Below are 12,705 nucleotides of genomic sequence, written 5' to 3' on the forward strand. Positions count from 1 at the left end.
GCTGCTTGACCAATCTAAATTTGGGTGTGTCTTACCTCTGTTTTAATTTAATGTTACTTTAGATAAGTGTACGTGGGAAACCACGGCATGGCCAATCCAAAGCTATTATAAGAGAAGTAATGTTGGTGAAGTAAACTTTAATTTCAAGTGTATGCAATCACGGGGGCTATCCCAAAGTATATTTGATTGTGTAAGCGTGAATGCGACCAATCTCAGGTATATAGCCAATTATCTCTGTCCTGAGACCAAAACTGACGAGCTTGTGATCGTAAGACCCGCATTAAACAGAAGGCGTGAGGACCTCAGAGCAACGTAGCTTCCTAATATGAACTGGTAAAATATAAGTAAAGAGTTAAAAGGAATAATCAAACATTCGCTCACTTTTAATGATGCTCGGATATCATTAAAACCTTTTTCATTTATGGAGTCAGATGAAATAACGAGGTAATACATATGAGAAAATGTAATTCATTTAATCTTGTTGTGTTGCGTGAAAGGAAAGACAGAAACGCGCAGAAACCTTCACCCATTCTATCGGATACCGCCATTGGACCGATTTAGACGGGCTTACAGTTAATTATGTTTCGAAATAAACGACTAGCCAAACTAATCAATTGCATGGCTTGAAGACATTAGGTGTGTTGGACTTGAAGCGGTGTTGTGCAGACCGATCAGTGTATGACATAAATATATCGCAAGAGCGATTAGAGAGCAGATGGTTCCGTATGCTTTCTAATTGCTCTCGCAGTACTTTGATGTCATACACAACGATTGGTCATGCACAGCACCACATCAAGTCCAACACACCTATTAATACATTTATAATAAGTAACTATGGTGCGCGCCTCATTTATGCTTGTGTGTCTGCTGCACGTGTTTTGCACGAGCCGCACGCTTCTCAAAACTACCTCTCTTATTTGACCAAATTAAATTATTATTGACAATTTATCTATCATTGTTAGCATCCCTAGTGTGAAGCCTCTGTTCTATACATTTGTGTAAAATTGTGGTCTGTAACTCCGAGATGTGTTTGGAACACATAAACCACCAGCAGTAGGTGAGATACAAATCATGGACTGGAAGAGACACTAAAGGATGATAGAAAAATCTCCACACTCTTTGAATACATTTTATAATTACAGAATGTTGAAAACTGGATGTTTTGCTTACCTGAACAAATCAGTTTCATCAACATGTACTCCCTGCCACAGTCTTTCTTATAGTAACATCCTAATCGATTGACCAAACAAGTTCCAATTTTGATTTTCTCCTTTTTGCAAAGAAGGATGATGGTCTCATCTGCAGGAAGAAGAGAGAGATTAAAGGGAGAGAAAGAATGTAATAAGTATGAAAGTGACGATCACCCAGATGTTTAAATGCCCTGTGGCTATATCCCACCTGGGACCACCCACCTCATGTCAATCATATGACCACAGACCCTATACCAACTAACCATCTCTTAAACACTTTAGCTCATATACAATGCAAAAACAAGCACAATTTTAAAATTTGCAGTGTTTACTTGAGGTGATTATAAGTCGTATTCTTGTATTTTCTATAAGTCCAGTTGCACAAAAAAAGAGATGATTAGAAAATACGGTATGCACTGAGTTGTAAACAGTTTGATTGATTTTAAAATGGTTCATTAAAGTGCAAAGAACAAAATCTACAACTTGATGACTTCATGAATACTCTGGGTAATTCAGTTTATCTTACCAGTGATTCATGATACTAATGATTTATTTACAATTTGCATTTGATCACATTCAATACTTCTCAAAAACAACAGTGCCATAACTATAATAAAAATTATGTAAAACATAATTTTCTTGTTCTGGATGATTTCCTGGGCAATAACAAACAGAAACCCACTTCAAAGTATAGATTTTTCCATTGAACTGCAGCCAAATTGTGTGTATCTTTAAAATGGAACAACAGCTGATAATCGAATGGCATAGGCTACATAAAGTGTACACTAACCTCCAGATAACCTAAAGCAACTACGCCTAGTTATACAGGATGCATTTGAGAAAGCATGCATAAATGTACTCACATGCTTTGGTGTAATTCTTGCCAGGCTTGATTATATCAGAAGTAGTGAAAACTAGAGGACAGTGCAAGAGGAAAACTGGAAATTAAAAGGGGCAGAGAGACAGAGAGAGTCAAAACGAGAGGGATGACATTTTAACTTCATTATCATAGGCTATTATTTTATTTTAATTCTGCATCCCTGCTTGCAGGGTTGCCTCTGACAGCATTGCATCTCATGGGATCTTGGGATCTCAGATGTGTGTGCAGGTGCAATCATACAGAACCAAGGGAGAGCAACTGACTAGAGCAACAAGCTACCATGGAGCCAGGCTAACAATTCAACAAACTTAGAATGGTACATAGTGACCCTTATGTTGTAACATTATTAGGTTACGAAAATAGCCAATTTTGAACTGAATAGATAGATAGATAGATAGATAGATAGATAGATAGATAGATAGATAGATAGATAGATAGATAGATAGATAGATAGATAGATAGATAGATAGATAGATAGATAGATAGATAGATAGATAGATAGATAGATAGATAGATAGATAGATAGATAGATAGATGTTACAACATAAAGCCATTTTTTTATGTGACATGCCAAAATATTTTTACACTTTACATTTCAGCGAAATGAGACCACAGTCTCTCAGAGTACAGCGAAAATTGTCGTGTCTGTATGACTTTAAGATGACAGGTGAAGTAACCTACTTACCCGCTCGCAGAGAAGAAAATAGACCCATGCAAGTTAAACGTCAGTGATTCTCTGATTGCCCTGCAAAGCCCGTGGACTCAGAGCTGCAGCTGAATGTTACTCTGCTACCCTCTTCACACGTGTTTCAGCCTATCTACCACAGCCCTGCAAATTCATCTCCTCTACATGTCTAAATATCTCGCGCGGTCGATTGTCTCGTTCACTGCATGTGCGTGCCGCACATCAAATCATCTGACAGAGATGCGCAAACGCCGCTTTAATCCGAATCCAAATTCCAAAACGATTTCTTACTTGATCGCGGCGATTTCACAGAGACTGTTAAAATCACGGTTAACAATTGCTGTATGTGTATCCTCGCCTGCTCGCCACCTCATGGCTGAGTCTCCTGGCACTTCATAAGGCTTTCTGAATAAAGAAATGAGGGCAGGTGATGCTGTGCCATTATAGAGAGAGGGAGAGAGCACTGCACTCGCGATAGACGAATACTTGGAGAGTAAATAATACGCCTCAATAGAATAGATATAAAAGAGAAAATCATAACCTTGGTTGCTCTTCTCTCCTCTCTGCTCACTTTCCTGTTGAGCTTCTTGAAACAACAAATTAAATTTAACACGGCACATTTGTTATTATCGTAGGCTAAGAGTGCAGATTTGTGTGCTGTATTGTTCAGGGATTATCAAAGAAAGCAACATAATACTGTACACTCAAAAAATATTATTTGACTGAACTGATGTTTTTTTTTTGCTCTATTCAATTTGTTTTCACTATACACAAAAATGGGAGAAAGCAAAAATAAGGACAACAACAGCAGTGCCACTGACATTTCCATATAGATAGAAAGATAGATAGACTAGATCACCAAATAACACCCTCTTTCTCCTTTCTTGCTCAAACACACACTAAAAATTGCTTAATTTCAACATTTACTCTTCTCATCCCATGCACACTCTGGGAACTAGTGGCCTATCCCCAGTTAACAAAAAACAAACAAAAAAAAAACTATTAGTTTTAACTGCAACAGAAATATGTGAATTAGTAAAATACCTTAATAAGTTCTGGGAACAATTAATTCATGGTCAAAACGGGAGTGAGTAAACATTATTACTCACATTAATATCAAACGCCTATTTCCAAGCAAGTGGCATGCCATTAAGTTGTGACAAAATGTTCACAAAAATTGTGTTCAAAAAAACATTTCTCAGCTGTGAAAGTCTTTCTTTGGACAACCTCACTTTTACTGTAGCTAGAAAATTTTAATGCATTGCATTTTTTAAAAAAAGAAAAGAAATTCAACCCCAAAACTGTTTTTCTAAATCGATTTGACACACTTCTCCAAATGAATGTGGTTGCTCTTAAAACAATTAACACAGCAAACTAAACACACTGTTGGTGAAACAGTTCAATATTCACTGCATAATGAAGCACTTCATTTAATGCATTTATCAAAAATCAAAACTACAAGCGTGTTCTCTGTTGATTTGATAAATTCAGCACAAAAACATGAATGAAAATACAAGTTTTGCATGTTCTTTAATCATATTCTTAAAAGTTTAGTTGTATAACAATACGTTTTCATTTGACCATAGAATTTTATCAACATCACAGCATATATTTTCGCAGTGAATGCTGAATCTATCCTTGACATCATTGTTTCCTCAACTTTTCCACAGGCCTCTTCCATCGCTTGAAGATGACTGGTTGTAATGGTTGCAATTTTGCAATCAAATACTTTCCATGTCAAAGAGAAGAAGAACTCCTCAACTGGATTCAGGAAAGGAGAATATGGTGTAAGGAACACCATCCTGAAAAGTATGCTCAAACTACTCTTGCACCAGTGCTGGTGGATTTGGATACTGTCCCAACTACAACATTTCGCTCCATTTGCTCTTGATCCACCTGTGGAAAGTGGTTTTCACTGAGGGAGTTTAAAAAATGTAGGAGCCTTTCTAATGTTGTATGTGCCGGGACATTGACTGTGGCACGATGGCCAATCACATCCTCTTCCTACATCCTCAGCTCTTCTAGCTTCTTCTCCTCTTCCTATACCCTCTATTCCTCTCCGCTCAGCTCTTTCTCTTCTGTTCCTCTCCCTCTCATTAATTCCCTTCCACTGCCCTCTCCACCACCTCTTGTTACACTTCTTCTTTTCCCCCTTCTCATTATTCTTCTTTTTTGTTGTTTTTCTTAACCCCAACTGGGGCTAGTTGAAAAAAGAATTCCATGTGCAATTGAGAATTTAACAAATAATAGATTTGTGTTTGCTGTGTTGGAAAAATGGTACACAAATGATTGTGATTTTTGTAAATTTGATTGTGATTTTTGTTCACTGTTTTAACTGTTTTGAGAGCAATTACCTGAGTTTGGAGAAATGTGTCAAATCAATTAAGAAAAACTGTAATTCCAGTACATTTTGAAATAAAATCAAAGTGGTGTCAAAGCTCATTGCACTTTTTGACAAATTTGAATGGCTCTATACTGATGAACAAAAGCAAGTTGAAATTCAGAAAACAATTCCATACATAAAAAAGCACATACTCTGTGACAGACAATGTTAAATGGATGGTATAACATGATGACATTTTTTTTTCTTTTTTTTTCTTCATTTTCAGTTATTTTAGAAAATGTCTTTCAGTGGTTATAATGTGAAGTAATGGGGTCCACTCCTTCAAGTCGCAAAATGTGCATGCATCCTTCACAAAAGTAATCCATCTGGCTCCAGGGATAAACGAAGGCCTTCTGAGGGTAATCCGTGCGGTTTTGTCGTAAAAATATACATATTTAAAACTTTATAAACGAAAATAACTGGCTTCCGGTAGCGGTCGACGCGTGTTCACGGAGATGGATGCTGGCGTATGACGTAGGACGTAGTGTAGGAAGCGTCGTGACGTAGGTGGACCCCATAGGTTCACATTATAACCACTGAAAGATCTAAGACATTTTCTAAAATAACTGAAAATGTGTTCGTCTGAAAAAAGATTGACATATGCATCTAGAACGGCTTGAGGGTGAGTAAATCATGGGTTAAATATAATTTTTGGGTGAACTATCCCTTTAATTTACTCTTCACTGTTCTTAATGCCAGATATAATAACATAAAAATCAATATTTATATTAAAGTAATACTTGTATACTTATATTAAAATTTTACTTGACATGTTGGTTTATGACTGTGAAAGAGCTTGAGAACAAGATCTTGTCCTTAATTTCTGACATGTATAGACAGACTAGAGGAGGGTGCTTATGAAAGTGCCATGTATATTGGCATTTAAACAAGTCTTGGGATTTTAGTTCCATGAGGAAAGAGTTTAAAAGTAGAGAAAACAGTCACAAAGGCATAGAACAGTGGGCAAGAGGAACAACAGCATACTGTGGTGTGATGCAAAGTAGCTGTATATCTGTCATTGTCTTTTATAACTTTACTATGGTTTACGTGCAACTCAGGAAAGCTCCATTCACTTTACTTGTCTTTCTGCAGATGTTAAATCTCAGTGGAGGTAAAGTACAGCAGGTCAGCATTTTCTAAGTGAAAGTGTGAATCACTTTCTTACACTAGTACGAGATCACACCTCTGGGATTTAAGAATGCAACAGCTCAGCAGATATAAATGGGAACAGAATGTGCACAAGCCATTAGATGAATTGCCATTGCTTGTTTCAAATCTCAACAGCCCCTCTTTATTGGCATGAGCGGTGTTGTGCCATACATCATTCGCTTTGCATAATTTACTGAAACAGACTTATTATTATTAGTCCTGTCTTTGTATTTCTGAGCTAATGTGTTTGTGTCACCCTGGACACACACACACACACACACTCCACCTAAATATGTTCTGTACACACAGATTAATATTTAAGGAAATGACAACCACAGTCTACAAGCAAATTCACTGAAAACTGCACAAAATTAAAAATCATGATGTTATGGTTATCACCATATCACCAATTTCCAGAATGGCTCTTGCTTTCAGTCCTGGATTTCAAACCCACAGAACTGCACATTTTGTATGTCTGTATATACTCATTTCAGTTCATGGAAATCTCTCATAACAAGCTGATGATCTGAATTAGGTGTGTTAAATTCGGCATGAAATGGACGTTGTGATAAGCTTAAATATGAAAATCTTAAATCACAAACCTCCCCACAATATAGATGAAGTATGTTTGAATTCACTGTACTCATTAAAGATTAGGCAAAAAGTATACCCGGATGACTTATTACTTCCGGGGAGATCCAGAAGTGTGCATACGATGGACAATGACGACAGCATGGCGTAGTCATGTAGTACGTCCAGATTACATTCATACTTTACACATTCATGCTATAAAGAAAATGTTTCCGGTCACAAAGTTAATACTTGTTCAAAATAAGTACCTACTCAGAAAGTATGCAATTTTGGATGCAGCCATAGTCTTTTCATGAGTTCACACTTACATATAATCAGATAAAGTATAAATTATGCGTAAATTATGGCATGCTGTCCGAGGAGAGAACTCCGAGCTCGGAATTTGGCACAAACCCAGAGCACCCCTGGGAGTTTCGATTACTTCTGGAAGTGGTCTAAAGTGGAGAAGCTCAAAACCTTTTAGACCCTGTTTACACCTGTATTTAGCGTCGTCCACTTGTGATCCAAATGACCAAATGCATCTTAATATCGGGTGTAAACAGTGCCTCAGATTCTCAGTGTTGCTGTTACTGATGGTAAAAAGACCAAAGATCATGATCCACATGCACACAAGAGACAGAGAGAGACATATGCAGGTGTCCCTGATGTGTTTGTGAGAAAGAGTGAGATAGATAAAAGGGGGATGCATGCCCTTTTGAGTGTGTAACAAGGATATGACATAAGCCAAGGAAGACATCTGATTGAACTCTCTGTGAGGGCATCAGAGTGGAAGGTACATTGTGGCTTGCTGGGAGGGAGGGGGGAGGGAGGGGTGACAGGGACTAGTGTTTCTGGATGAGGTTATGTAACATTCTTTTATCAGGAAAATCATCTTTAGTGTAGCCAAATTTTCATTTTTGTAAGAAGAGGTATGTTCATTAAAATACACTCAGAGTGAAAGTGCAAGAGAGAGAAGACATACAATACGAGAAGGTTAAAACAGGTAAAGGCATTTCCTTGGATTTGCTGACCTTTCTTAATCCTCACTTTCACTCCTCAGTTCTCTCACTCTTGAAGCCATTAAACTGAATTTATTTATTTTCCCAATCCAAATGGTAGAGACAAGGGTAGATGAAACAATCGCACTTAAAGATTTTACTGACTTCAAATTAGTGTATCTGGGTGTTGTCATGATAAGTGTGTTTTATTTACGTTTTCAATGTGCTCTTGTCACCAGATGAGTTGGGATGTCATTGCACATGTGCAGTCCTTTCAGTTTCGGTTTTCAATCCGATCAAGTGTTTACAAGTCCTCTCGATCGGATTAGAAAAGGAATAAACCACCCTTTTCAATCGGATAGATTAAGGTGTTTACATAAAGGCTTTTCAGTCCAATTGAGCCGTCAATTCGATTACTAACAGATTATTTGGTTGCATGTAAATGTAGCCATTGATGTTCACACCCAGCCTTCTCTCCTGCCTGCCTCACCGAAGCCAGCCATTCCTTCAGCCCCGCCACCGCTGGCTTCCTTTAGCCATTTGGCTCCTCTATTGGCTCCGCCATGCAATATGGATCCGCCTTGGGGCTTCCAGTCTCCGCCTCAAGATTCCTTGTCTCCGCCTCGTTCCTCCGGGCCCTCAGCTCCACTTCAGCCCGTCAACCAGTAGGCTCCACCCTGACTCCTTGCCCACCTGCTCCATCTTTGTCAGTCGTTGTTCTACTGTCGCCATGGACTTCTGGACCTTCGGCTGCACCTCATTCCTCCACCCCATGGCTCTGTCGGGCTCCTCCTTCCCTCCATTTCCGCCTCTGTCCTCACTCACACCATTTGTTGCCTCAGGCCCTGTTTACACTAGTATATTTTTTGTTTTAAAACGGCGTTTTAAAATGAAAAGGATCATCATTTATACTGGCGTTTCCACTGCATTTCAGAAACGATCTCCGTCCACACTACACAACTGAAAACGCATGTCACATGACCGTTCATGCAAACTGGGCATGCGCATACAGATGTAAATAGTTGCCTCTTGTGCATGTATGCAGCATTGCAGTATTAAAATGCAGAGTTTAACTGCACAATGGCTGCTAAAAAGGACCTCAAAGTCAGCAAAGCATGCAGTTCCGCCTCCATGTTATTGCCGTTGAGGAAGGTATGTTACAGAGGCATTGATAGAGACGGCTCTGGGCTGCGTTTCCCAAAAGTATTGTAAGCCTAAGTTGATCGTGGAACAATAGCCACCAATGGTCTCTACGGTCAACTTAGGCTTACGATTATTTTGGGAAATGCAGCCCTGATCCTTTATTGTCATGTTCTGGTAGCGTAATGTGGGGAAGCCATGCCTTCATTTTCAAAAGTCTCCGTTTTGGTCCGTCTACACCGAAATGCAACTAACTAAAGCGGGGTCTACAGCGTTTTCGAAAGTCTCTGTTTTCGAGGGCAGAGTAGAGTAGACGACAGGTGTAACCATAGCGAAACGAAAACACACTTGTGTAAATGAGGCCTCAGTCACCACGTTACTTCCTGGTCTCTTGATCAATTAGTGTCGCCTGATCTCTCAGTCCATCGGATTACACCTGGGCCTCCACATCTCCCGGTACCATCTCTGTCGGTTGGGCTCAAAACTCCACCATGGCTTCTCCCTCCATCAGTTCTTCTGGCTGTCTCCTGTGTTGAACTGGGCTCTCATCGACCGCATACTCCTCCATGGTTCCTTCCACCATCAGCACCTTAATGGTTTCTCCGGCTGACGTCCCTGCTTAGTTCCTGTTCTCTGCAGAGCCCCTACCCTCCCTCCCTCCCTTCCTTCCTTAGTTGTTCAGGTGCGGGATGTTATGTCAAGATTAGTGTGTTTCTTAGATTAGTGTACTTTCGTTTTTATGGACTTTTAGTTTCTCTTAGTTTCCTGTTCCCTTGATCCTGCTTTTCTTTAGTTGTCATGGTTATTCATTATGTTACTAATTAGAACACACCTGTTTGCATTTGAATTCATCACCATGCCTATTTAAGTCCCTCAGTTTCTTCAGTTTATTGTCCTGTATTGTTTGAGCATGACACACTGTTTTGTTTGTGTTTGGATTACCTGAGTTAATTCATTAACAAAAAACACGTTTACTTTGATCTTCTTTAATGGCTATCTTCTTTATACTTCTATAATGATACTATAATTCCTTAGACTCAACGTTACTGGTGTATTGTAAAAAAAAAACTGTGAGTGTATTTAGTTAGCAGTGATCACATCCATTGTACTACATTTCTTCCTGCATGGACACACTACTGTTCAAAATGTAGGGTCAGTAAATTTTTATATACTTCTTTTTTTTTTTTTTTTTAAGAAATCTCTTATGCTCACCAAGGCTGCATTTGCAAAATAGGCTACTGTAAAAACAGTAATACTGTGAAACAGCCGTGTAACATGATCTTTCAGAAATTGTTCTATTATGATGATTTGATGCTCAAGAAACATTTCTTATTATTAACAGTAAAAAAACAAACAAAAAACAATTGTGCTGCTTAATATTTTTTGTGGAAATTTGTGGATATTTATTTGATGAAAGTTAAAAAGTACAGCATTTTTTTCATAATAGATTTTTTGTAACATTATGGATGTCTTTACTGTCACTATACTATATGCTCAATTTAACCCGTCCTAGCTCAACAAATGTTAATAATTTTGTTTAAAAATGTATGCCCATAAACCACAAACCAACCAACCAACCAAACAAACAAACAAAAACAAATAAATAGAAATCACAAAATAGTCCTGATGCTCCTTAGGTTTCGTTGTTGTATAAAATAATTTATTTTCGTACTGCATAAATAAAATGGATTGTCTGTGCTTTCAAGGTGTTCAAAATGTTGACATTGTGCTGTCCTCTTGTGTTCACGTTGTCAAACTGCACTTAGAGTGAAAGCTTTTTTTCTTATTTCGAATCCTCACTTACTGTTTCAATAAATAACTAAATGATCCATAAATGATGAAATGTGACAATATTGTGATTTGAATGTATATTTCCTCCGTATCTCTGTTCATATCTGTTTGAAACTGTACAGGGCTCGGATGGGGAGTGTGTGAGTATTCTCATGTGAGATTGTGATTTTGTATTAGCCCATTCTTCTATACATGGGTGGGGCAGTGCTCTGGATTTGGGCCAAATTCTAAGCTAGGAGACCTCTCTTCGGACGACAGCATGCCAAATATGCATATTTTACTATATCTGCTTATATTTAAGTGTGAACTTGTGAAATGGCAATAGTCATTGGCAGACGGCAGTCCATGACGTCACACAAAGATCGTACCCCCTTAGGATTGATACAGGTTATGAATTATGATGGGCAGTTTGCAAGTGCCCCCTGTATTTTGTTTGCCTCCCTTCCCAACTATTGCTGGATTGTGAAGTAGGGATGTACGCTCTCCCCTGGATGGGTACTTTTATAGACAAGTCAGTGTATGAGCTGCTCGCCCTAAGTTACATTGAGGTCTTTAAAGGAGAACTCCGGTCAATTTTAACATTGAACATTGAAAAATTATGTTATTTCAGCCAGCGCACATAGGCCTACCTGTATTTTCTTCCCGTTTTCGGTCGAAGTCCATAGTAATCGATTGTCGAGTTCACACGCGTGATCATAGGTAACTAAACCTATGCGTGTGAACTCGACAATCGATTACTATGGACTTCGACCGAAAACAGGATGTAAATACAGGTATGTGCGCTGGCTGAAATAACATAATTTTTATTAATATCTTTTACATCTATTGCAGTCAGATTCACCCATGTTCACTCTGAAGGAATCACTCACATTAGCTGTACACTTGTAATGACACATCAAGGATGTTAAGAGGCTAAAAGCAGGTTTAAAATTTGCCCCATTGAAGTCAACAGGGTGCAAATTTTAAAAAGAGGATAACACGGTGTAGGCAACACCGATTTTTGTCGTTGTTCTCTGTATTGACAGCACTCCAAATTTACAAAAAAATGAGCTCAATGTTAAAATTGACCGGAGTTCTCCTTTAAGTAGGGCATAAGCTTCCCTGTATCTTCCTTGGGGTATAGAGCCTGGTTGAAAAGTGTTATTGGGCAAACTGCAATATTTCCTTATCTTGCTTGCCTCCCTTTTCTGAATAATGGTAGGGACGTTGGCAATACTGAAGGTTGTAGCTTGGGCATTATGAGTTGGACTACATTTAAGAAAAACAAGTAGTTGTCCACTGCTTGTCTACGCTGAGGTTCTAATTACGGAGTTTTTTTTTTTTTGTTGGCTGTTTTTTTTTGCACCCTGCACCCTAAGAGCTTTCATGGCAATATTTGAGGGATACCAGAGCACACCCGAGGCTATGTTGTGTATCCCCCCTTATAGTACTGCTCTTGGGGCTTTGGGCAGAGGTTTGTCCCGCAAAGGAGGAAGGAAGGTTGTACTAGCCATGACTTCCCTTGCTATGGCGCATAGACAGGCACTCTGTGTGTGATGTCATGGACTGCTGTCTGCCAATGATTATTGCTGTGTGTTTACACATGCTTCAGACACTGGCCACGCTGTGATGCCATTCCCCATAGCGTCAACAACACGATGCAGCACCTCGTTCCCCTTCTCATGGAAACGTCTGCATATTCTGAGATCATTTTTGATCAAATAAATGCTGCATTGTTAAGAAAAAATACTTATTTCAGTCTTACTGACCCCAAACTCTTGCACAGATGTGTAACTAGCGTTACTGAATATAATACTTGTTTAGAAGACAGTACAAGAAAATGGTGATGATAAATCATATTAATTTTCCTCATTATATAGCATCATCTCTGTGTTCATTGCAAGAAAGCCCTTTGATCTGTGAACACTATGAGTGTCAGA

The 12,705-nt window shown here is 38.7% G+C and overlaps 1 protein-coding gene across 3 annotated transcripts in view; it reads right to left on the reverse strand.

Annotated features, from left to right (window-relative positions):
• bean1 (brain expressed, associated with NEDD4, 1) overlaps nucleotides 1–3,125 on the reverse strand; it is a 58,552-nt gene extending 55,427 nt beyond the window's left edge. The window contains exons 1-3 of one of the 3 annotated variants that reach the window (XM_081352202.1): nucleotides 2,756–3,125; nucleotides 2,054–2,104; nucleotides 1,171–1,299 (exon numbers count right to left, since the gene is read on the reverse strand). In XM_081352202.1, coding sequence (XP_081208328.1) covers nucleotides 1,171–1,299; nucleotides 2,054–2,104; nucleotides 2,756–2,783 — 208 coding nt within the window. In that variant the 5' untranslated portion in view covers nucleotides 2,784–3,125. Of the gene's footprint in view, nucleotides 1–1,170; nucleotides 1,300–2,053; nucleotides 2,129–2,755 lie in introns of all 3 variants that reach the window. The other 2 variants (XM_081352201.1, XM_081352203.1) reach the window with 2 other exon arrangements.
• Nucleotides 3,126–12,705: the final 9,580 nt, after the last annotated feature.

Source organism: Scardinius erythrophthalmus, assembly GCF_964197995.2.
Source record: "Scardinius erythrophthalmus genome assembly, chromosome: 2".
Classification (NCBI taxonomy): domain Eukaryota; kingdom Metazoa; phylum Chordata; class Actinopteri; order Cypriniformes; family Leuciscidae; genus Scardinius; species Scardinius erythrophthalmus.